The following is a 26,091-nucleotide window of genomic DNA, read 5'->3' on the forward strand; positions in this document are numbered from 1 at the left end:
TGCATTTTATCTTTTTGAAAGTGCAAACGAATTTAGACTTAGATACCACCTTAATGGAGGTAATGGGGCACCGGATGCTGAGTGACCCACACACCAACTGCAATTATTTACTATTCAAATTTATTATTATTATTATTATTATTATTATTATTATTATTATTATTATTATTATTATTATTATTATTATTATTATTATTATTATAACGGTGATTTTTCATTTTCTTCGTATCGTACAAGTGCACTTTATTATTTAATTTTAATTTCTTCCAAGAGAAGCAAAGATAGGTCAAAGTCTAGATGTCAACAAAAGTATATATTCCTTAGAATTTGTTTACACATTAATTAACAATTGGACTTGTGAGACTAAATCTGTTCTTTTAACATGTTATGTTGATTGAATGTTTATTAAGAAAAGTCTGATTTTAGATTAATATTAAATTTTAGTAGATATAATCTACTATAATGTTATAAAATGTTTATAGTGTAACAAATAAATTTAATTTACAGTAATATATTTCGATCATTTCTTACGATTAATCTAAAATATTTTAGTTTAATATTTTTTAGAAAAACAAAGTGATTAAAATGTATTCATATAAAAATAAATCTTAAAAAATTATCAAATGATCTAATATATTTAAATAAAGGATAAATAAAGAGTAAAATATACTTTTTATTCTTAAAATTTGATACAAATAAAAAACTTGTAGAATGAAATTAAAATAAAATAAAGTTTAGGAATATTTTTAAAATTTTAACATATTTCAAAGACAAAATATAATTTATCCTTTAAAACCACCTAAAAATAATTGAAAACTTCTATTCATATATTAGTATTTCTGTTTTTCCACCAGAAAACAACTGAAGACCTAATAATATAGATTGCAGAGTATTTAAACATCTTTCCATGTCTATTCTTAATCTCAATTTTCTATTTACAGAATACAAAAAGATATAGAGAAGCATCAAATGAGATCAAAGTGTGAGGAGAATGAAACAAAGAATGAGCTATCACTGAGAAAATTAACAAAGAATAAGACTAAAATGTTCTGAAACTAATAACAAAAATGAAGAAGCAAGCCTCAAGAATTGAAGAAGAGCAGTTAGAAAAAGCAGTTATAATGATAAATCAATCTATCTATCTACCATTCAAGACACCCTTGAGAAGATCAAGGCCTTCAGCTGAAATGCTCCTTCTCCTATGAGCTCTAGGAATCTCAATCTTTGGAGGAGGATCCAAAGAGAAACAAACCACCACAACTGTTAGATTGTCACAAGTGTTGCGTTGGATTGCCTCCGCGACAAGCGCTTTCGCACATTCTGTTGGATCATTGTGCTGCATCAGCTCCCTCCTAACCATTGTCACAGCACACTGGCTACTCATCACATCCCAAAGTCCATCACACCCCATTATCAAGAACTCATCTTCTTCTGTCAACACAATCTCCTCTAGCTCTGGCTCTGAGCTCAGGGGACTCTTGGACCCTTTAGACCCTTTGATGTGCCAGTCTCCGAGGGCTCGAGCCACTGACAGTTGGCCGTTCAGGTATCCGTCGTAGATCACACCACCAAGTTTCTCAATTCTTAGTCTTTCTGATGTGCAATTTGGTTTATGGTCTTTGGAGAGTTCAATGGCTCTGCCTCTTTTCCCTAAAACCGCTCTTGAATCCCCTGCATTCCCAATTAGCATGTCCCTGCATAAACACATTGGTTTTTCAAATTCAATCCAATAGACCAATACAATAAATACATTACAGTATTATTATGAATGGCTAATGTTCATAATAGTTCCTGAAAGATTCAACGACTCAATTTGGTTATTAAAAAGATACTAATGCAAATTAAGTTGGTATTCTGTTAACTTTCAACTCACATGTAAGATAATGTTTATTATGTGTCACATGACACTTAACAGTAGAAAATTACTAAAAGGACTAATTTCATTCCAGTTAGTATCTTTTAGAACCTATTACTGTAATTAGAGTGTGCAATCCTAACCTTCCCAGGACAATGGCGATTAGCGCAGTGGTGCCGGAAGAACTATCAAGAGAACTAGCATCCCTAAATGCATGATCAGCCTTCACAAAAGCACTATTTACAGCTTTCTTGATTCCAGATGGGAAATGAGAATCTTCAATTATAAACTTAAGGATGTTCTTTCTTGTAAATGATGCTGCATCAATGCCACCATGCCCATCAAATACCTGTTCAGATATTAACTCTTATTCCTATGATCATAATCATGAAGTTAACCAGTCAAACGACGAAAATTCATTTACTCAATCAATCACCTCTATTCAATATCATTGGATCCATGTATCTGGATACAAATTATAACCAAATACATTGATCCAAGGATGTATCGAACGAGAGAATATTGGACATTGAAAAAAGTATCTTGAATTAGAGATTAATAGCAGAACTGATGGATAATGCTATAGTGAAGAGTGAAATTTGGATAAACATTGAAGATTGTTTCTTTTACAAATTTAGTAAAAATCTTCACTCTTCACTCAATTCTATCCTTCAACAAAGAAATTCCTGATTTAAGTCAATATGAAGAACACATACCCCATAAAATGCTGCTGGAGAAGGAAGGTTCACTGATGGACCAGTATGTTCTCGGAGAATATCAACACAGATGAACTCATCCTCCATGTACTGCTTTGGTCCTTTCTCAGAACAACTTCCAGACCGTAATTTTGGTGAAAATTCTGATTTTTCCTCACTAGTTGTTTTCAATCCTACAATCATAATATCTGATTCCTAGAATAAAAACATTGAAAAAGCCATAATTAACATTGCATCGTTAATTAACACATCATAGTAACAATAACTAAGGAATAATGTGTTAGCATAGTTTTCTATTAAACTGCTCTGCAATCTTTAAGGGATGCAAATCTAGGTGTACATCTGGATACCAATTCATTAACACCTTATAACTCAGTCATTGATGGCTGCATAAACTAAATGAGTGCACATACACATAAAAACCAAGATGATTATAAATTATAAAGATCCTAAATTTATTACACTAACCGGTTCAATCAACCATGAAGAGCTGGTGCAGTGTCTCATAACAGAATGGTCCCTTGGAGGCTTCCCAATGTTGTGAATCAAATTCCCAACTGTGTCACCATTTTGATCCTCCATGGCAGACTCATTACTAGTACTGTTATCGACACACCCGCCGCCGCCACCACCACTCAACATAGTCGTCTGAGATGTGCAACCAGGCCCTGGTGCCATCCTTGTCCCATAACCCAAAAAACCAACCAATAAAAAAGACAAGAAAAAATCCTTTATTTTTTATATACCCAATTCACAAGATAAAAAATTTCATTTTCATTCAATCTCCATAGTGGATGAACATGCATTATTAGAAGATTCACAGCACAAAAACAGCTGTTTTTTATTTTTATTTTTATTTTTCTCTCCCAAAGAACGTGGGTCTGATGCACTTGATCCAAGAAAAGAGGCCAACTAGCACTTATGGTGCAATCCAACAACAACATGAACGATGGTGCAGATCATGATGCTGCTATGTGACAAAGGAATAAAGGGTAGCCATTGTCAGCTTGTAGAATATAATCCATGGAACCAATAAACACATGGTCTTGGGAATTGTTTGGAGCTTTGTAGCATTAAGGAGAATGAAGGTGAAAGGGTGAAGATTAAGAGCAGAAAAAGCAAGACCCAAATATGAGAGAGGAAGGAAGGGGGAACGGTTAAGGGGAGGAAATGGAGGTAATAGTATTAGTAATAATAATAACACAATAAAAATATGAAACATGTGATTGGCATTTGGCAATTGCAGTTTTTGCGGCTCTCCATTGTATAAAGGGGGATCGGGGGACTGACACGTGTTTTCTTCTGCTGCTATTTGTGTTCATAGTTGACATGGCCTTGTTCTTGTGGTAGTTAGTTCATTACAAGTTTTACAACATCGTACAATCTTGGATCTAACACTTTAGGCTATTGTCTAAATGGGATTTTCATGGACCCGAAGATCTGACCCGGAAAAGAGAACAACATTCAGAAGAATACCTCAAGTAAAGACTTGTTTATGTAAAATTAATAGTAAAAAATTATTAAATAATTTAATAAATTTGGTTAAATTATTATGTAATGGTTATTTCGATCAATTTTTTAAATTAATTAATTAAGAGGTTAATTATGATTGTACGGTGTCTCTATGTCTATTCCTGTGGGCTATGGGTTGATCCCAACTCAAATTCAATTTTCAAAGACTTGAAAGCTTTGCAGGTCGAAAATTGCTAGCTGTACAAGATCGTTAATTTCCTTCTGTAAGTTTACTGCTCCCAACTTGCTTCAATCTCTCCTCAAAACCCTTTCTTGATTCTTTATTTCTTGTTCCTTCCAATGAATTGTTAAAGCTGAGCTTTTTTTCTTGTGGTTGGGAATTGGGGTCAGTTGCATTGAATATTCTTAGTCGTTATCTCCAAGTTAGGAACCTTTTTCGGTTTTTTCCCGTTGAAAATAAGATTGACACGATGAAATTAGGAACTTTAACATTTTCGGAAATAGTTTTCTTTTCTTTATCATGAATATTGTTAGTTTTTGTCTTTTTAGATAGAGTAAACTTTAAGGAGTATAAGTTAGCAGAATCCTTTACAATTAAACTTGAAGTGCAGGTCTTATTGTTGCTGTGATAGTGTTTTCTATGCTTTTGGCTATATTCTGTTGTTCACATCCCATCGAAGATGCATGCTTGAATTTCTGAAATGCTGTGTAATATCTTTTTGTAGACCATATATCGGGTCACCCGGACCGGCCCGGTGAGGATGCATAGTACTTGCCTACTGGCTAGAGGCTAGGGCACGCACGGCACAACCCCCTCTTCTCTCTCTCTCTCACCGGAGACCACCCGCCACTGTCACCACTCACCGGCGCTTCTCTGCTCTATTTTCCCGGCGCTGCTGCCCCCATTCGTCTGCTTCTTCTCTGCCACCATTAGCCCCGCCACCACTAGAAGCCCCGGCGAAGCTCAGTCAGCAACCACCTCTGCTCAACTTCTCCTTTCCCTGTTCTCAAGCTCAGGTAAACCGTTTTTTTTTCTTTTTATTTAAAAAATATAATTAATGTTGATATTCGGAACTTCTGATTGGTGTTTTGATTATTGTTCTGACGAGTTAATCCTCAAAGTAGTGCCTTAAATTCACGGATTGCACCGATTTGGTCCCTAACTTACCAATTGCACTGTTTATGTCCTCAAGTATGTAAAAAATGCATCAAATTGGTCTCTCATCCCATCTCCGGGCAATTTGCCTGCCGCCGGCCATGACATGGCACTGAAATATAGTTACAGCATGTTAAATTGCATTGCTTCAGCAAGGAAGAAAGTTTAATGACTCCAATGACAGCAATGAACTTGAATCTTTTCATCAGGCTGCTACCAGGCTTGGAATTACATATTCTAGAGCAGCTCTTGCTGAAAGAAGAGCTCTCAAGAAGGTCATAGAAAGGGCTCGGGTAGAGGAAGACAAGCAGAAAGAATCAATTGTTGCTTATCTTTTGCATCTTATGAGGAAATACTCAAAATTATTTAGAAATGAGATCTCAAATGACAATGATTCTCAGGATTCTGCATCTTATTCTCCCACTGTTTAGGGATGCATTGAGGATGGTGTTCCTGGTGTTCATTGTTAGGCCTTTGACAGACAGTTTTCAAAACTTGGTTCCTTTTGTTTTAAGCCAAATGATATGAAATCAGAGCACATGCCCCTTCTCCCTGAAGAGCTAAGGTGCCCAATATCTTTGCAATTTATGTACGATCCTGTAATCATTGCTTTTGGGCAAAACTTACGAAAGGTTATGTATAGAAAAATGGTTTAGTGATGGCTATAACACTTGCCCAAAGACCCAACAGAAGCTCACACATCTTTGTTTGACTCCTAATTACTGTGTGAAAGGTCTTGTAGCTAGTTGGTGTGAACAGAATGGAGTTAATATTCTCGAAGGCCCTCCTGAATCTCTTGATCTTAATTACTGGAGATTGGCATTCAATAAGTCTGAATCCACAAATTCAAGATATGTAAACAGTGTCAGCTCTTGCAAGTTGAAGGGTATTAAAGTGGTTCTATTAGAAGAGAGGGGTACCTTTGAGGAAATTGGGGAAAATAGGGCTGAAAGTGTCTCTACACCAGAGAGAGATATTGAGCCGTACTTAAGTCTTCTGGAAATCTTGACTGACGCTAATAGTTTGAAGAGGAAATGTCCGCCAATTTTTCATGTCACTGCCAGCGGCAGGTTAAATTGGCCAGAGATGGGGTGAGGGACCAACTTGGTGCATTTTTTACAAACTCGGAGATATAAATAGTGAAATTGATAAGTCAGGGACTAAATCGGTGCAATTAGTGAATCTCAAGGACTACTTTGGGGTTTAACTCTTGTTCTGAGTTCTGATTACCAGTGATGGTATTTTCTCTCTTTTTTTTTTCTGGAAAAAAATAATTAGTGATGGTATTTTGGTGTTCTGATTACCAGTAAATTGAGTTTTTGCTCTGATTATTACCTGTTTTTTTCTGATTTGTTCTTAATTTAGTTGATGTGGTTATTGTTGATTTTTCTGATTATTGTTCTGTTTATTCTTATTGTGCTATTTTGGTGTTCTGTTTGTTTATTGTGCTCTGAATATCTCTGTTTACAAATTATTATTAAAGTTCTGGTTTTCATCCAGTTTTTACCTGGTATAATTGTGGCTCGAATGTGTATAGGTTTCATCGAGTCTAGGATTGGGTTATGGTCTAAAAAATAAGCTTGGTACATATTTAGGCCGGGTCTGGATTAGGACAAACCGGTTTCACTAGCCGCATGATCAGATCAAAGTTACTATCTTTACATAACCTATTTCCAGAAACAGATTCATTTACTTGAAAGTTAAAACCTTTTGTAAATTTTGTTGGCCCCTTCAAATAATGCCGCCCCCAAAGCTCTACAATGCATTGCAAAATTGTATATTATCCAAATCTTTCACTCTCACGCGTTTTCTCACCTTCCAAATTCGTTCCCTTTCATCAACTTCTTCTGCTTCTTCTCCTGCTACCCCATCACAGGACCATGTCTGCCACCTCATCCTTGAACAGAAAACCGCTTCCAAGGCCATTGAAACTTTCAGATGGGCCTCCTCACTACCCAACTTCACCCACTCCCAATCCACATACCGTGCCTTGATCCATAAGCTATGTACTTTCCGCCGTTTCGACAGCGTCAAGCAACTGCTCGACGAAATGCCTGACTCAATCGGCACCCCTCCTGGCGATGAAATCTTCGTCACAATTGTCCGCGGGTTCGGCCGTGCCAGCATGACTCGTGCGGTCATCAAGGTCCTTGACTTGGTGTACAAGTTTCATAGCAGCCCTTCCTTGAAGATATACAACTCCATTCTTGATGTCCTTGTGAAGGAGGACGTTGGCATAGCTAGGGAGTTTTATAGGAAGAGTATGATGGAGTCTGGGGTTGTTGGGGATGATTATACTTTTGGGATCTTGATGAAAGGGCTCTGCTTGACCAATAGGATTGGTGAGGGCTTTAAGCTCCTGCAGATGATCAAGTCTAGCAGAGGGGTCACACCAAACACTGTGATTTACAACACCTTGCTTCATGCACTTTGTAGAAATGGAAAAGTTGGGAGGGCTAGAAGCTTGATGTCTGAGATGGTGGAACCGAATGATGTCACGTTTAACATTTTGATATCCGGGTATTGCAAAGAGGAGAATTTAGTTCAGGCTCTAGTGATGCTGGAGAAGAGCTTTGCCATGGGTTTTGTTCCTGATATTGTCTCTGCGACTAAGGTTGTGGAAGGTCTTTGCAAGGCCGGCCGTGTGACGGAGGCTGCTGAGGTTTTGGACAGAGTTGAGAGCATGGGGGGTTCACTTGATGTTGTGGCTTATAACACCTTGATAAAGGGGTTTTGTGGAGTAGGAAAAGTAAAAGTTGGGATTCATTTCCTGAAGCAAATGGAGAGTAGAGGCTGTCTTCCAAATGTAGACACCTATAACATACTCATATCTGGTTTTTGTGATTCTGGGATGTTAGATTTGGCCCTGGATCTTTTTAATGACATGAAAACAGATGGGATCAAATGGAACTTCACTACATTCGACACGATAATTAGAGGGTTGTGTTTGGAAGGAAGAATCAATGAAGGTTTTTCAATTTTGGAGCTGATGGAGGAAAGCAAAGAAGGCTCTAGAGGGCACATTAGTCCTTACAATAGCATAATATATGGTCTATTCAAGCAGAACCGTTTTGATGAAGCAGTTGAATTTCTAACAAAGTTAGGAAAGATGTTTCCAAAAGCTGTTGACAGAAGCATGACGATTTTTGAACATTGTAAGCAGGGGAGTATTGAGGATGCAAAGAGGGTATATGATCAGATGATTGATGAAGGTGGATTTCCAAGTATTCTAGTTTATGATTGCCTAGTGCGCAGATTATCCGAAGACGGTTGCGTCCGAGAAGCGGTTGAGCTGATGAATGAAATGATTGCCAATAACTGCTTTCCAGTTCCATCTACATCCAATGCAATCATTGCAGGGTTTTGCAGACAAGAAAAAGTTGAAAGTGCATTGAAGTTCATGGAAGATATCACTGCAAGAGGGTGTGAAACCAATGCAGAAACTTATGGTCCTTTGATTAATGTTATATGTAAGAAGGGTGATCTTCAAAAAGCCTTGCAACTCTTCCTAGAAATGGTAGAAAACGGCATCATTCCTAACCATTTTATTTGGAATTCACTGCTATTGAGTCTAAGCCAAGAAAATTATTTCAAAAATAAGAATATGATCAACATACATGACCTACTATAGTACTATTTGTTTTGTTTCCTCTAGTGATTTAAAACTATTTCATCATTTTTTATGCAATCAATACCATTTTTGTTTACTGGTTTTGATGTTATCTAGATGCATATTTATCTAAATACACAATATCTTTAGTTTGTTGGATATAGTTTTAGGAAAAATCAAGAGAGATGTTAGAATACATACAAAACCATATCTGTTGATAGATATCAATAGCATTGGATATTTTGTGGGAACTCCCATCCCCACATGGCCACAACTATTTATATAAATAATAATAGAATGTGTACTCAGCCAATCATAGCAATAGATATTTATGCAAACTCAGACCCACAAATATTTCCCCATCAAGTTATTGCAGATATGATCTCAAGGGGTATGGGTTCCTTAACATGTGTGCTGTCTTGGTTTTGATTCAACCAAAGATTATAGCTCATTATCAATTAGTAAACACTTAAATTGATCTCCAAAAAATTTTAAATCAGACATTTTAATTCATAACAAATTTATTACTTTAGAAGTTTTCAAGACAGATCAATTTCTTTTAAAAAATGATTCTAAAAATCTTCTAAAATAATAAAAAACATTATTAGAAACTAAAACTTTTTAGTACTAATTTAGATGATTACTTGCTCAATATTTAATTATTTATCATCATGCAAGCAAAAGCCTCATATATTTCACGTTTTCTTATGGTTGGTTGATGAACTTTAGTTTGAAGGAAGAAGTCAAACCCATTGATGGGGTCACAACTCACAAGCAACTTTTTTTTTTGGTTCTGGCACAAGCATTTTCATCAATTTGAAGACAAGTGAAGTGGTTGGCTTGTCATGATCAACACAATAGATTTTATTTTGTTTTATTTTTAAAATTTTATTTTGCTTCCAATCCAACCTTTATGACAACATCCAATTATAAAATTTATTTCTCATCCGTAATCACACTGAACAAAAATTATTGTACAACTCTTGAAAGGGTGTCCACAAAGCCACTGTCTCTTGGCATTTTATATGAATTAAGTCCAAATTACAAAAGATTGTATTTGTGAATGAAATTGTCGGCAAATGTTTCTTCAACAAAAAATTCAATTTTTTTTAAAAGGGGGTCTTTTAGGAGACAAAACCTAATAGAATCATAGACACCAAAAAAAAAAAAAATATGTCAATCATATCTTAGTCTACTACGAATACATTATAATATGAGAATTATATCTCATTCTACCACTTTAAATGTATCATCAAGAATTATAACTAGTATTTTATTTTATTTTCTTTTCTTTTATAGAGAATTGCAACTACTAGCACTTTAAATTTCTATATATTGTCAATGCGTATGTTCAATAGGTATCGATGTGATATGGTACGTGAGGATTTTTATAACAATTCATGAAACTCTGTGTAATCCACGCGGCAAAAAAAAAAAAAGAAAAAAAAAAAACAGGAAAAAGAAGAGGGCTCATCAATTTGTGGATTAATAATTGATAATTAATGTTATAAGCTTTCCTTTTTTTTATATGCATTAGTGCATTGCCTAGTGCATTACCACAAAATATATATATTTTTGGAAGATTTTCAAGTGTACTGTCATACCAGTGTTTCAGTTATTTTTAACTGTTGATGTTAATTATAAAAAATATATATAATATATATAATTAAGATTAACAGTTAAAAATTACTGATACACCGGTATAACAGTATACTTGAAAATTTTTCTATACTTTTTGAGAGGTACTATTTTATTTTTCTTTCATATGGTGTACCAGCAAGTAGGTGTAACTGTAAAAACTAAAAACCCTCTCGAATAATTTATACGAGAGCAAATAAAAATAAAAATAATTGATACATCACATGTTACTTACTTTTAATTTAAAATATAACCTTATGCCTTAGCAACCATAAGTTGGCTTGGCTTATTGCATATTTAGCATCCACAAAAATTCTCTTTTTTATCAAAAGAAAAAGGGAACAGATTGTATCAAAGTCACATCAATACAACTATACAAATCATGAACCGTGGGGATTTATTTTATTTTAGGAAAAGTATATGTTTTTGTTTCTAAAATTATTGAAGCTTTTCTAAAATTATTTTTAATATTTAATTTGATTTAATTTTATTTTTAATGTTTAATTTTTAATAATAATAATAATAAGAGAAAATTCCACTTCCTTCTCCTGTAAGATGATATTTCTCTCCTCTTTATTTTATAAATATACATTTCTCTCCCTTCTAACTCTTAAAAAACCTCCTCTTTAATCCATTTTAAATTTTGTATGTTAACTAATGTTAACTTTATCCATTTTTTTAAAGAAAAAATAAATTATTTTTTGAAAAAATATCCATTAACAAAAATTTTATTTTTTATCGTTAAATTTTGCTTATACCCTTTAATAAATTATTCTTTTATTGATTAAATTATACTTTTACCAAAATATTTTTAAAAAAATTAATAATTAAATTATTTTTTTCTAAGATACCTACCCTTCAATAATTTTTTAATTATTAAATTGTGATTTTACTAAAATTTTTGTTAATAATTATTTTTATATTTATTATTAATTTTTTGATATCAATATATTATTTTAACATTAAATAAAAAAATCTTACCACTGTTAATATGTATAACAATTAATATATATTGATATAAAAAAAATCTTACTAAATTTTTTTATTTAATGTTAAAATAATATATATATAGATATCGAAAAATTAATAGTAAAATATAAAAAAATTGTTAACAAAAATTTTGGTAAAATTATAATTTAATAATTAAAAAATTATTGAAGGATATTTTAGAAAAAAATAATATAATTATTAAATTTTTAAAAATATAATTTAATCAATAAAGAATAATTTATTAAAAGATATTTTGGTAAGCAAAATTTAATGATAAAAAATAAAATTTTTGCTAATGGATATTTTTTTTTAAAATGGATAAAATTAACATTAGTTAACACAAAAAGTTTAAAATTGATTAAAGAAAAGATTTTTTAAAAATTAAAAAAAAAGAATGTACATTTATAAAATAAAAGGAAAGAAAGTGTCATTTTAATATTTCGAAAAAAAGGGAGTGAAATTTTCTCTAATAATAATCAACAATTAGTAAAATTTTTCTTTTATATATATTTTTTTAATTTTAACTTTATTTCTAACTTTTGTCCAAATCCAAACATTTTAATTCTAAGCCTAATTCCAATCTCCAAATTCCATCCTTCCCTTCTTCTTCTTCTCATTATGAATCCCTTTTGCCTCTCTCTTCTATCATTACCAACTTAATCTCTTTGATATATGTTTTATAAGAGAAAATAAATATTCTCTCTGTTTGCTAGAGAAGTCAATATGATTAATTTTGACTATTTTTAAAAGTTTGGGTTTCGTGATATAATAAAATTATTTGCAACTTTATTTTTGACAAAAATAAGATAGAATAAATATTACTTAATAGTTTTAAATTTATATTTTATGTTGTTAAAATATTTAATTTTATTTCATGTATTTTATAAATCACATGAATAAATCAAACTCACAATAATATTATACACACATCCTAAAATAGAAATGATTGTTTTTGTCCTATTTTAAGATTTAGGGTTTTTATAGTCGCCACAATTTACTTTGAAGGAGAATCTATTAGTAAATCGTTGAAGCATAAAATGATTTACCTTGGCTGAAACACGTTCGGGTTTAAATAAATCTAAAAGTCACAAATTAAAATATTATAAAAAATTTAATAAAATTAAATATTAAAAATATTTTAAAAACAAATCGAAAACGTTAGAAATAAAAATATATTTTATTCTAAAACTTATTTCAAAATATTAAAAGTAAAATTAAATTAAGTTAAACATTAGAATAATTATAAAATTTCCGGTGTAAAAAAATATATTTTAGTTTTGTTTTATTAAATTCATAGATCCTAATTTTTAATCATTGAACACCCAAATTCTAAATGAAAACTGGTCAATTACACACGGAGTCCAAATTAACATGCCATCTTAAAAATTGGTGCAAGTTGTGCAGAGATAATGACATAAGGGGCTGCTGATGCTAGCACATCCATCATCAATCATCAACATCGTTTTTACAACTTGTACAACTTTCATGGGAAAACGATTTATTACTCTCACTTATTCTCGGAAGTAATATATTTTCCTTTCTTCTAAAATGATAAAAAGAAATATTGTTTTTTGTTTACAAAGGTAATAAGATCTTTGAATTATGAACAAAGTCAACAAACTGTAGAGAAGTGGATATTATTACACAGGAAGAGTTTTAAGTACATCGAAAATATATAATATATATTAATTAAAATTAACTGTTAAAATAATTAAAATACCGATATTTTTAGTACACTTAAAATTTTTTTATTATATATATAATTTAATTTTCATGACATTATTAAAAAAGTTTACTCAAATATCTAGTCCTATATGAGTATATTCTGATATAAATAAATTCATTATTTATAAGCACATAAACCTAATTTAATAATTATAAATCCTAGATTCTTTATATACTAATAATTTAATATAAAATACTATATTATTTACAAGTTTCCCTACAAATTCTAAAAATCAATCCCCACATGAATATGGAATTTACAAATTTGCCCTCCACATTCTTAAGGATGAATCTCCATAACAATAGCCATAAGCCCATAACCATAGCTAGAAAATCACACACACAGAGACGTGTTCTTCCATCTCTTTCTTCCTCCTTCCAATCCAATCCTTCTTTACTTTTTCAATTCTCAACTTCTTTCTGCAATCGTTAGTTAATTCCAATTCAATTCAACCAATCGTTAGCTAATTCCAATTCAATTCAACCAACAAATCAACAACAACAACAACAAACATACACCATAACCACCAGCACCCAAAACTCATCGTTGCAAAAATTCAAAACTTTCCGGCAAAGCTGAAAACTTGATTGAAATGGGGTTCGAGAAAGAAGCAAGCTCTTCAACCTACTCGCTTCCACCATACCCACGTGAGGATACACCACTTCTTACAAAGTCGCCGCCGCTATCCTCCAACTTCAAGACCTTCGCCAACGTCTTCATCGCCATCGTCGGCGCCGGCGTCCTCGGTCTCCCTTACAGCTTCAAGCGAACCGGCTACGTCACCGGCCTCCTCATGCTTCTCTCCGTCGCATTCCTCACCTACCACTGCATGATGCTTCTCGTCAAAACTCGCCGCAAGCTCGATTCCATATTAGGGTTCTCAAAGATCCAATCTTTTGGCGATTTGGGATTCACCATCTGCGGCCCAATTGGAAGATTCACCGTTGACGCCATGATCGTGCTTTCCCAAGCCGGTTTCTGCGTCAGCTACCTAATCTTCATTTCCACCACTTTGGCTTTTCTTGTGAACAATGGAATTGATGCAACAAAACCGGTTTTTCTAGGGTTTAGTGCTAAAGTTTTGTTCTTGTGGGGTTGTTTTCCGTTTCAATTAGGGCTGAATTCGATTAAGACCTTGACTCACTTGGCTCCTCTGAGTATATTTGCTGATGCTGTTGATCTTTCTGCTAAGGGTGCTGTGATGGTTGAGGAAGTTTTTGTTTTCCTCAAGAACAGGCCAAATTTGGAGGCTTTTGGTGGGATTTCTGTGTTCTTCTATGGTATTGGTGTTGCTGTGTATGCATTTGAAGGGATTGGAATGGTTTTGCCATTGGAATCTGAGACTAAGGATAAGGACAAGTTTGGTAGGGTTTTGGGATTTGGGATGAGTTTCATTGCTGTTTTGTTTGGTGCTTTTGGTGTTCTTGGTTACTTTGCTTTTGGTGAGAACACCAAGGATATAATTACTACTAATCTAGGACCTGGTTTGATTAGTGTTTTGGTGCAATTAGGACTAAGCATTAACCTGTTCTTCACTTTTCCTTTGATGATGAACCCTGTTTATGAGGTTTTTGAGAGAAGGTTCTGTGGATATAGGTACTGCTTATGGCTGAGGTGGGTTTTGGTGTTGGTGGTGAGTCTTGTGGCACTTTTGGTGCCTAATTTTGCTGATTTCTTGTCACTTGTTGGGAGCAGCATATGTGTTGTGCTTAGTTTTGTGTTGCCTGCAATGTTCCATTGTCTTGTGTTTAAGGATGAGTTGGGTTGGAAGTGTTTAGTTTCTGATGGGGCAATTGTGGTTTTTGGATTTGTTGTTGCTGTTTCTGGAACTTGGTCTTCACTATCTGAGATTCTTGCTCCTAAGGCCTAATTAGGCAAAACAAAAAAATAAAAAATGTGAAAAATCCCTTATGTGGAGTAATGTAATATAATGTAATGTTGTAAGGTCTCTAGTGTGCCAACCATGATTGGGTTGATTTATTTGTTAAAATGCATAAGATTTGCAATGAGCTAAATCTAATGTTATCTAAGATCATGCAAGTATTTTTCTCTCATAGTAGACTCTTGTCTCCAATGACTGAGAGAATTCTTTTTATTTGGTTCTCAATACCTTTGAAGAAAGTTTGTAATAAAGTTGCTGAATGCTGAAATAATTAGCTTGTTGCATGCTGTTATTATTTATTTATTATTTATTGGGGGTAAAAACTGCAGCTATATTTAGTTGGCATAGTGACATCTTTTCTTAAAAAAAAAAAAACAAATGAATTTTTTTTCCCACTCTACACTGTATGTGCATTTGATATACTTTTGATTATGGTCTGTGGAAGTCAAATAGGACTGAGATTGAGTCTGGCCAACATGTATGCCAGTTCATGGCTTCATCAAAATGAATTAAACTTTAAATGTATAAATGTTTGATTTAAATAAAAAATAAATATTTTAGATCTCTCCTTTTCTCTATAAATGTTTGAGTTCATCAATATTTGCATTTATCTAAAATGAAAATGACTTAATAACGACACATGTGATGCTCTGGGGAAGTGGAAAATAACAAACTAAGTTATTATTCTTCTTCCACAATATAAAGAAAATAAATAAAAAAGGGGTTATTCCCATGTTAATGCTCTTCAATCTTCATATTACCTTTTGATAAAGTAGGCCATTCAATGCCTGAAATAAAGAAGCAGATCCTTTCAAATTGTTAAACCATTCCTATGCTTTCAACCCACATTTTACCAAACACCGAATCAATCATACAAGTTGAATCACATGGCAATTTAAAAGAAAGCTGCAGCACCAGTCAATTAATTGCTAATGAAAATAAGCAAGTGTCTTAACTTCATTGAAGTAACATCAAAATTACTCTTCATGGTACCATGAGACAGATTCTTTACCTTTGGAAATTACTATTCCATTAGTTTTACTTTTATTTTTCATTATTAATTTTAAAATTTCACAATAATACTTTACTCATTCTCAAGTAAATGTCTAATTTTGAACTTTATTCTTCTACAAATAACTTCCCAATTACTAAACTAATATTATATTAATTTTACTCTTTTAGTCATACTCTTAAATTAATAAGTAAAATGAATAAATAAATAAAATAATTAAAAGAAAGCAATTACTTCAATCAATAATACTTTTATAATTTATGTAATCTCCAAGAAATTGGACTCTTTTACCACACTTAATAGTGTGCTGTGAGCTGGAGGTAATAATTGCCACACACAAAGCAAAGGCTCTTGCAATGATAGATTTTTAAGGATTTGATATTGACATAGCAATTTTGGAGGAATTGACACTTAGCCTATTGTCAAATTGTCATTAATCAGAGTGCTTACTCATCATAAGTTCTTAATTTTGGCATCATAAGTATCCAAAACTTCAAGTTTAAACACCAAAACAAGGCTTTAGAAAAGGGTAAACTAACTAAGCCCAAAATAATATAATAATTGAAAATGAAATTACAGGACCAAAACCAACAAAGAAGTAAAAATAAAAAAGGCAAAGCATAAAGAAAAGTAGTACAAATAAATAAAGATAATTAGATTAGATAATAAGAGGCAGGTGGGTGATGTAGGAAAGAGCAGCAACTCCACAACCCCTATTCTGAAAATTTTGATTTTAAAAATTAAATATATGATTACTCCACCTCACCTCACAAAAAATACAATTCACATTCCATAAACACCTAAATTTCCCAAAATGGTCAAGGTCTCCAAGTAGCCAACATTGAAGGACCAAGGGCATAAAAGTAAAATCAAGAAAAAATTTGGCATTCGAGGGGGAAAAAAATAAAACAGATATACCTAATTGAACAAAAAGGGAAAACAAAAATTAATAAAAATTGGAAGACTCACATTGAAGAGAAAGGGGAAGGAAAGGAAAAGAAGGAAAGAAGAAAGAAAATCTCACAAGAGAGAAAAAAGTGGAGGAATTGAAGAGAGTGATTTTACAAAAGCCACAAACACAAAACCACACAAATTACATGGTTCACTTTGGGTTCAAATAAAGTCTTCAAATTTGGATTCACTTTCCGTGATCATCACGTCCAAGCATTTTCTCTCGCAGTAAAAGAAAAGGGGGGAAAATAAGAAAAAAAATTCCAGCTTTTATTGGAGAAGGAGGGAAAAAAGTGATTTTGATTTCATTTTCTTCGTTTAGGGATTGAATCTGAAGGAATTAGATCGATCAGAAGAGAGAAAGAGTGGTGGTGATGTCGTGCTCATCGTCGTCGGGGTCGGAGGAGGACGATGAGGGTTTCGATTCGTACCGGAAAGGAGGGTACCATGCTGTCAGAATCGGCGATCAGTTCGCCGGTGGAAGGTACATAGCTCAGAGGAAGCTCGGTTGGGGCCAATTCTCCACCGTTTGGCTTGCTTACGATACCACCAATTCCGTACGTTGTTCCTCTTTTGAACCCTTGTTTGTATTTGTTCCTTTTATGATCCTTGGTTTTCTTCAAAATGTTGTTATTTTGTTTGGTTTTGTGCTGTGATTTGTGTTCTAGATGTAAAGTTCTGATTTTTATTTTTTCTTTTTACTAACATTTTTAATGCATTCGGTTCTGAAACTAATGGTGCAGTTTACTTGAGAGCCATTTTTTTAATTTAAAAAAAATGGTGAATTTGTATTCTTAGTTCAGATTTCTGTGATTTAAAATGATGTGGAGCTCCTAATTTCTAAGATCTTCTGTTCTTTGCTTCCACTGGCACCTTTTGTATACATGTTTTCATTTCATGTGTGTTTCTGTTTTGTCTTTTTTTGCTATCTGGGGAGTGTATATTGGTTTCATTGAATAGATCAAATTTAGATATTTTGGGTTATTGGTGTTGGTTTTCTCTGCCTTTTTTTGTTTCCTTCACTGTTATAGTTATATGTTATTGCTAAAAAACTTAAAATGGAATAAATTCTCAATGTGTGTGTGTGTGTGTCGCGAATACCTATGAATCATTGGATGATGTTATCTTGGGATATGGTGAATGGTCCTCACAGAATGTGTGACCACCTTTGTTAGAAATTTGGATTTCAGGATTTGTCTTTATGCAGATGAACAATAAATGTGTCACTTTCATTCTGCTACATGTTTGAAATTGAATAGGTTCTTATGCTGATTTGGTGTATATCTCATGCTCCTTTGTTGTAACATTAAACACATGGGATCTCATGAGAAAATGAAAACTGATTCTGGTTTTCTTTTGTTTGTTTATAATGCATTCGTTATATTTAACTTTGTTGGAAGGTAGATAGTGTGGGATGTATATGGAAATTGGAAATAACTATGCTCTGAACTTCAATGCTGAAGTACCAGAGGTGACTGTTATAGGAGCCTTTTGTATTTATAGATTATAATCGTAAGTAGGATTATATCTTATGGGATCTTGGTAAATGCTTAAATTTAGAAAAATTAAAATCAAATGAAAAGCGCCAAAAGAAAGAAGAAAATGAGAAGATATAACTATGTCTAAGTTTTATCCTTTGACCTTTATTCGATATTCATGTTTGATTCATAAATCTTCTTTAAAGGTTAAAAGATTTACGGCTATGCATCTCCATTTTTAATTATGTCACTTTTTATTATTTTAGTGAACTGGTATTTTCATTTTTAGATCATCTCTAAGTTAGTATTTTGCTTCTGTTTTAATTTTTTTGGCAGTCATATGTTGCTCTCAAGATCCAAAAAAGTGCAGCCCAGTTTGTTCAGGCAGCACTTCATGAGATTGATGTTCTTTCATACATTTCTAAGGGTGACCCTTCAAATTCAAAGTTTGTTGTTCAATTAATTGACCACTTTAAACACACTGGCCCGAATGGGCAGCACCTTTGCATGGTCCTCGAGTTTCTTGGTGATAGCTTGCTACGTCTGATCAAATATAACCGATACAAATGCCTTCCATTGAATAAAGTTAGGGAAATGTGCAAATACATTTTGATTGGTTTGGATTACTTGCACAGAGAACTTGGTCTAATCCACACTGACCTCAAACCTGAAAATATTCTTCTACTTTCAACCATTGATGCTGCCAAAGACCCTTTTAAATCTGGACAATCCCCAATTCTGGAGAGGCCCGAGGGAAACATCAACGGTGGAGTCACAAGTCTTATTGAGAAAAGATTGAGAAGGAGAGCTAAGAGGGCTGTTGCTAAGATATCCGAAAAAAGATCCTCAATGGGTGTAGCTGGAGAAGAGCAAAAGTCTACTAGAAACATTGATGGGATTGATATGAGATGCAAGATTGTAGATTTTGGAAATGCATGTTGGGCTGACAAGCAGTTTGCTGAAGAAATACAGACAAGGCAATACAGAGCTCCTGAAGTTATACTGCAGTCCGGCTATTCCTTCTCTGTTGACATGTGGTCTTTTGCTTGCATTGCTTTCGAGCTTGCCACTGGTGATATGTTGTTTACGCCCAAGGGTGGTCAAGGTTTTAGTGAAGATGAGGTATGATGATCAGCTAGTAAATTATTGTGGTTAAATTAAAATTTTGTATATTATGCATATACAATTTATTGTAAATGTTTGATCATGAATTCTTTCTTACTGTCCAAACCAAGTATATACTAGTTAACATAATAACTTGATTAACAAGTTGTTTAACAAAAGATAATTTGATGAATATGTAGCCTGCAAACTTGGAAGAATCTTATGGCTTATGACTTATGTTAGAAATTTCTAAATGAACTTACAGGCGTTATAAGACTACTTGTTTTTATAGTTGAATCATTTTAACTGACATCATTATTACACAAGAGCTTGAGTTTAAATGCCATGCCTGCTTTTTTTATTGTGTAATCCTTCTATACCGAGCCAATGTACACCTCTCCACCATTAGATGGAATGTTGGACTCTCAATCCTCATCCAATAGTGGAAAGGTGTGCGTTGGTTTGGTTTATGAGGAAAAAGTGAGGACAAATAACAGAACACATTTGTTTATAATTGCAGCATGAAATTCGAAGTTCCATGCTGGAGTAGATATACATCAGCAGTGATTTCCTAACACTTTGCTTCATATTGGTTTCAGGATCATCTCGCCTTGATGATGGAGCTCCTCGGAAAGATGCCCCGGAAGGTAAGTACACTCCCACTGCCCAACATGTTTCTTGAATAGCTACTGTGGCTTATCCAACACTTGTGACTTGCAGATTGCGATTTCTGGAGCACAATCCAAGGAATTCTTTGACAGGCATGGTGATCTGAAAAGGATCCGGAGGCTAAAATTTTTGGCACTTGACAAATTGCTGATTGATAGATATAAGTTTCCAGAGACTGACGCACGTGAGTTTACCGAATTTCTTACACCACTTCTTGATTTTGCACCGGAGAAGCGACCAACTGCACAACAGTGCTTGCAACACCCATGGATGAATCGCGAGTTATCTCCGAACGAGAATGAGTCTAGTGTCGAAACCGTGGAAGTTGGGATGAGCAACCTTAAACTCAAGGTGGGAAAGTGAAGGGGATAATGTGGTTTTTTTGACATAGCCATAGTCAAAGTCACATATCTCCCCTTTTTTTTTTTTTTTACACTAATCACTATTGATTGTCAATTTTTTTTTGTTTGTTCCAGTTTTAATAAGATTCTTTGTATTGGATTTATATGTAAATTAGTAAAGAATTTTGTTCTACCAGAGATATCTGACAACAGAATTTGTGTGTATATTAATTCACATTTATGTAACTGATGGTATTCAGCCAAGTCTGCTCTTACATTTTTTTTTCTTTATGTTTTCCTGTTTCCACATTGAAACACAGCATAGGAATTATTTAACTTGCTCTAATTTTTGTTGATATCTTTGATTCTGGAATATGTTCATGCTTTAACAAGCAAGGCCTTTTTTGTTTGAAAGATATAGCATTACTCTTTAGTTAAATTTGCATTACCTATGTCAAGCTTATAAAAAGCACACTTATTGTCAAAATTGTGTTTCTGAACAGCAAATCGATTATTGAATTGGTAGAGTTGTTTAAAAGTTTAAAAGTTCAATCGAGATTGAACCGATTTAAATATATTTTTTTTCAGAAAAAATTATATATTATTATTTGAAGTCGGTTAATACTAAAAAATTATATATTTTGATTGATTTGTTACTAACTAATTTTTTGTTTAAACCAAATTCCAAATAGGTCTAGTGGCTACTTTCCAATTAATTTGGTTTAATCGATCGACTTGTTTCTATTCTCAAAACACTGCTTTAAATTGACTTGAAGCTAAGTTCATAATTTGTGGTCAACCAAAGTGAAATGGTGCTATTAGCAGCCTAAGGGCAATGGTGGTGACATGAGTTTATGCATTCATTGATTTCAATGTTCATTCTCACAGATTTGATCCGAGTCCAATGTGTGAATGGAAGACCAAAAAACCAAACAAAACAAGAAGACTTTAAATTTATTTGGTGAAACCATGGCATTAGCCTTGTCTACTTTTCATTTGTTTCTGATTTGGTGTTGTTTATTTACAAAAGAAATGTTTGACTTGATTTGGAAAACTATATAAAGGACTAGCTTATGCCAAGTTCTGTTAAGTCAAAAACACACATGCTTTTTAATTTTCTAAGTAATCTCTTAATTTAGTATAATTAAATAACTAACCCAATTATATGAAACTTTTAATCACATATAATAAGCCTGCATTTTTTTTTTTGGTAATTAATAAGCCTGCATTCACTAAGTTTAAGAAGCATGTAAGCCCAAGTTTGCTTTTATTTGTTCAATGAGTTAGACTATAGTAAAACACATTCACCATATCAATAAAAAAAAAAAAAAAAAAAAAAAAAAAAAAAAAAAACCACATTCCCCCAATACAAAGACTACTTTACCTTAAATTAACGTAAGTAATGTCTAGCCAATAAGCTATAACTCAAATGACATAATCTCTTCATACTCACTTAAAGATTGTGGATTCGAGTTTCACTACTAATTTAAAAAAAAAAAAAACATAAGTAATATCTAGGGATGGCAATGGGTAGGGTAGGATAGAGTTTAAATTCAACTTTAATCTTATCTGTAGGAGTTGAAATTTTTATATAAACTCAATCTTATTCTACCTACAGGTTGAGAATATCTCAATCCTAATCATATTTGTTTTAAACTTATAGGTATCCGACCTTATTCGCGAGTTACCAAAAGGATATAACATTATTATCTAACTTGATAATAATTTAAAATAGAACTAACTTTTATGTAAAAAAAAAAGTATTAAATTATTAATTAATAATTTTTTTTAGTGACTAAGAATTTTTTGTATTTAGTGGGAGATTTTCAATTTAACATTCTGTTGTTAGGATTTAACTAAGAATTAAAAATATATATAAAATATAAAATTTAACATTTTAATATATTTGTTACTTATTTATTAAAACAAAAGATTTAAAAATGTTTACTAATAATTTTAATATACCTCCATTAAATACATATTAGCTAGAGTCATCATCATCATCTTCTTATTATTATTATTATTAATGTTTCCCTTTCCACTTTGACGAGGCAATTAACTTTATTTATTTATTTTTGTTGTGGGCATTGAGGCAGTTAATCTTGCACAGTGCACAAATGTGTGACCAAAATTGACACAATTCAGTTTTGGATAAGAATACAAATCATTTTTCAAGACAACACATCTTTCAATTTGATTAAGGCCCACTTGATGTAGAAGAACTGTATATTTCCACGAAATTCATACTGTTTTATCCATTAATATTAGTGCTCAATAAGACAAATGCAAATCTTCATTTTTGTTCTCTAAAGTTTTTGAAATATGTGCCTAACTCAGTTTCAATAATATGTAATGTACTGCATGTTTCACATTAGTAATTGAGTTAAAATATTTAACTAATTATACATAAGCAAATATATATTTAGTTACTTTGTGCCAAAAGAATATTTAATTAATTAAGTAATGAAACATCACCTTTTCCTTTTGTTACTACAATAAAATATATCACTTAAAAAATATGATTAATTAATCATCATTCTTGACCAAAAATTACTAAAGCAGTAAAAAAATAGAGCACTATTATTTTATCATGATTTTATTATAAAATCCAAAAAATGGTAACACATATTATTAGAGGATGAAATCTAGTAATCTACTATGTTGTAAGGGGTTAGTTAGGACCTAAAGTTAGTTCTTGACATTGAATCCAACGAACGAAGTAAAAAGCAAGAACAACTGAACAAGTAACAGCTTCAGTTACTGTTACTGTCACCGTTACTGCACGTGCATGTGGCAACACACTGCTGATGCAATAAATACTATTTTTGTTTCTTTTTTTCTTTATATAAAAAAAATAAAAATAATGTTTCAATTCCAAGATGCCGACATTTTTCCCCCTTCTTTTTGTACGGAGACCGAGTTAATTTGACAACTAAATAATAATTACAAAATAACTAGTGCATTTTAGTTGTCGTTTTTCTCTAAAAAAAAAAAGATTAACTTGTATTTATATATACTCTCCCTCAATTACGATTATGTTCAATTGATAATAAAAATCAGTTGAAAACTAATTTAAAAAAGTACATATTCATAATTTATCTTGGTATTCAAATTCATATATATTGATTTAAATTATGTTTATGATAATTACTATACAAGTTAAAGCATTATTTCAAAAGCTTATGAGATGCCATGTGTTGATGACTAGTTTTCAAGCGGGTCCGGTTCATGCCAATGAGTAATAACTCAAATGACATAGTCTCTCCATACTCAATTAAGAAATTGCGGGTTCGAATCTCATATCTTTGGTAAAAAAATATATATATATTTTGGATATTTGTCCAATAAAAAATAATTTTTTTAAGACATATTTAGATACACCTAAATATCATCACGTATGAGCTTGTCTAGCCTTATTTTTAATATACATTCTTAAAATGAATTTAAAAATAATATATATTATTAATTATTAAAATAAAATATATTTTAAATACTTTATATAATTAAAAATAATATTAAAAATAATTAAAAAATTAATTTATATTTTAATATTAATAAAATACTAAAATATTATTATAATGTATCTAAAAATTATTTTATATTTTATATATATCGTATCCCGCTATCTTAGAATTTTAAATTTTTGTATCCCATATCATATTATATCTCATATTAATGTCCATACAACATAGCTTATACGTTTCATAACCTTACCTTACTTTTTTTTTTTTTTTTTGAAGAAATAACCTTTCCTTACTCAAAATCAATAAATCATGATGATGCATAAGACACTGGTGTTTTAAACCTTCCACTAATGGAATAATTATGGTGGCATATTATTGAAATTATTTTACACACGTTTCTGTACAAGCGGGTACTCTTGTCGGCCTAGGAGTCATTTCATGCTTTAATTCATACCAACATATATCATTAACATATGAAATAGCTTCTGCTCCAAAAAAAAAAAATATCTTCTTTTTGTTTTTATAAAATATCGAATGTAAATACTACTTCAAAATTAACAGTTCTTTTATGACCTAATAACTATATCTTTATGGCTTTATTTAATAACTTTATCAATGCTCTCAAAAAGCTTTATAATATTAATAATAAAAACTATGTTACGTATATACTAAAATCAACCATCAAAGTCAGCTATTAGTATAAAATAGATATTAAAATAAAAATATATATTAAAAATAAATTAAATTACACATGTATTTATACATAAATATATTAGTGACTGATTTTAGCAACTAATTTTAATATATAAATAATGTTTTTGTGATACCGCTAATGCATTTAACAAGTGTTAATAGTTTACAAAATCCATATATGAATTCATATTCTTAAAAAATATCAACTCACATCTCCCATTAATGCCTCCGCAATATTTGTAATAAGCTCATTGAACTTCATAAAGCTGCATCCTAACATTTTGTCATATAACGCTAAAAAAAACAAAGTCATGAATAAATCGATCTTCTATGAAACAAAGTGATTTCTTATACATATTCTAGAAAGAAAAAAAAAAAAAAAAAGAAGAAACTCTGGATCTCAGTATCAAAATGTTGGGTTAATCGAGGCCAAGCACCCCTGGGAGTGATTAAAAGTAGCATTCGTCTTTTAATTTCAAGACATGTCAAACATACTGTTTGGAAGCTACTTGGGGTCAAACTTCAAAGTCAGTCCGACGAAAATCCTTCTTTCGATCTTTCTAACTTCGCCACTTCATTCTGGGATGAAGTGAATTTTACCAAGTTTCTTTTCCGAAAAAGAAATATTTGATCGCTCCATTCGTTCTCTTTTATCTGTCACTATATACAAAAGTATAAGGAAAGAATGATATTGATCAAAGTAGGCCAAAAGTATAACAGAGAACAAGGCCAACCTTCTTAAACTTCACGACTTTCACCATTTTAGTCCATCAAATTCAAAATTTATTATACAGGTCCCCGAGATTCAGCTTTAGGCATCATATTGGTCCCTAAACCCTTTCCAGCGTTGAATCAACTAACGGAATGCTGAGCTAGCTCTGACTTGCTACGCTAGACACATGACTAAATAGCGTCTTTTCGTTTTAGCTCTTAAATAAGGCAAAAACAAGATCGTTTTGGAGAATGAGTTGCACATCATATAAACTCTTCTTCTGCTTCTTCTTCTCGTTTTTGCCTTATTTAAGTGCTAAAACGAAACGACGTTGTTTAGCCATGTATCCAGCGTGGCAAGTTAAAGCCAATTCAGCACTTAGTTTGCTGATTCAATACTAGAAAGGTTCAGGAACCAATATGGTGCCTAGAACTGAATCCTGGGACCAGTATAGATAATTTTGAATTTACGATACTAAAATAGTGAAAACTGTGAATCTGAGGGACCACCTTGGCGATTTAGTCACGCTTATATTGTTTATTTGAATGCCAAGATCAGATTATTAGTGCCACTAAGGAGTTGTTATGAGAAAGATTCATTTCATAAAATACATATTATTGA

The 26,091-nt window shown here is 32.2% G+C and overlaps 4 protein-coding genes across 5 annotated transcripts; 3 read left to right on the forward strand and 1 right to left on the reverse strand.

Moving 5' to 3' along the window:
- Nucleotides 1-992: 992 nt before the first annotated feature.
- LOC107642496 (putative protein phosphatase 2C 47) lies at nucleotides 993-3,701 on the reverse strand. The gene is made up of 4 exons (XM_088488618.1): nucleotides 3,040-3,701; nucleotides 2,572-2,766; nucleotides 1,999-2,204; nucleotides 993-1,694 (listed from the first exon to the last, which is right to left on the reverse strand). The coding sequence occupies exons 1-4, from the start codon at nucleotides 3,247-3,249 to the stop codon at nucleotides 1,139-1,141; spliced, it is 1,167 nt and encodes a 388-aa protein (XP_088344744.1). The 5' UTR covers nucleotides 3,250-3,701; the 3' UTR covers nucleotides 993-1,138.
- A 614-nt stretch (nucleotides 3,702-4,315) lies between these two features.
- On the forward strand, nucleotides 4,316-9,123 carry LOC107642497 (pentatricopeptide repeat-containing protein At2g17525, mitochondrial). 2 transcript variants are annotated; one of them, XM_088489113.1, is made up of 2 exons: nucleotides 4,316-5,061; nucleotides 6,738-9,123. In XM_088489113.1, exon 2 carries the CDS (start codon nucleotides 6,939-6,941, stop codon nucleotides 8,829-8,831), a length of 1,893 nt encoding a protein of 630 aa, XP_088345239.1. In that variant the 5' UTR covers nucleotides 4,316-5,061; nucleotides 6,738-6,938; the 3' UTR covers nucleotides 8,832-9,123. The 2 variants fall into 2 exon arrangements, with proteins under 2 accessions (XP_088345239.1, XP_088345240.1); XM_088489114.1 differs by having other exon boundaries at nucleotides 4,647-5,061; nucleotides 7,077-8,922.
- A 4,295-nt stretch (nucleotides 9,124-13,418) lies between these two features.
- On the forward strand, nucleotides 13,419-15,314 carry LOC107642499 (Transmembrane amino acid transporter family protein). The gene has a single exon (XM_016345876.3). The coding sequence runs from the start codon at nucleotides 13,757-13,759 to the stop codon at nucleotides 15,032-15,034; it is 1,278 nt and encodes a 425-aa protein (XP_016201362.1). The 5' UTR covers nucleotides 13,419-13,756; the 3' UTR covers nucleotides 15,035-15,314.
- Nucleotides 15,315-16,991: 1,677 nt separating this feature from the next.
- On the forward strand, nucleotides 16,992-20,865 carry LOC107642498 (Protein kinase superfamily protein). Its single transcript, XM_016345875.3, has 4 exons — nucleotides 16,992-17,566; nucleotides 18,824-19,609; nucleotides 20,191-20,238; nucleotides 20,312-20,865. Exons 1-4 carry the CDS (start codon nucleotides 17,384-17,386, stop codon nucleotides 20,621-20,623), a joined length of 1,329 nt encoding a protein of 442 aa, XP_016201361.1. The 5' UTR covers nucleotides 16,992-17,383; the 3' UTR covers nucleotides 20,624-20,865.
- Nucleotides 20,866-26,091: the final 5,226 nt, after the last annotated feature.

This window comes from Arachis ipaensis, chromosome B5 (assembly GCF_059453495.1).
Source record: "Arachis ipaensis isolate K30076 ecotype BB chromosome B5, ASM5945349v1, whole genome shotgun sequence".
Taxonomy (NCBI): domain Eukaryota; kingdom Viridiplantae; phylum Streptophyta; class Magnoliopsida; order Fabales; family Fabaceae; genus Arachis; species Arachis ipaensis.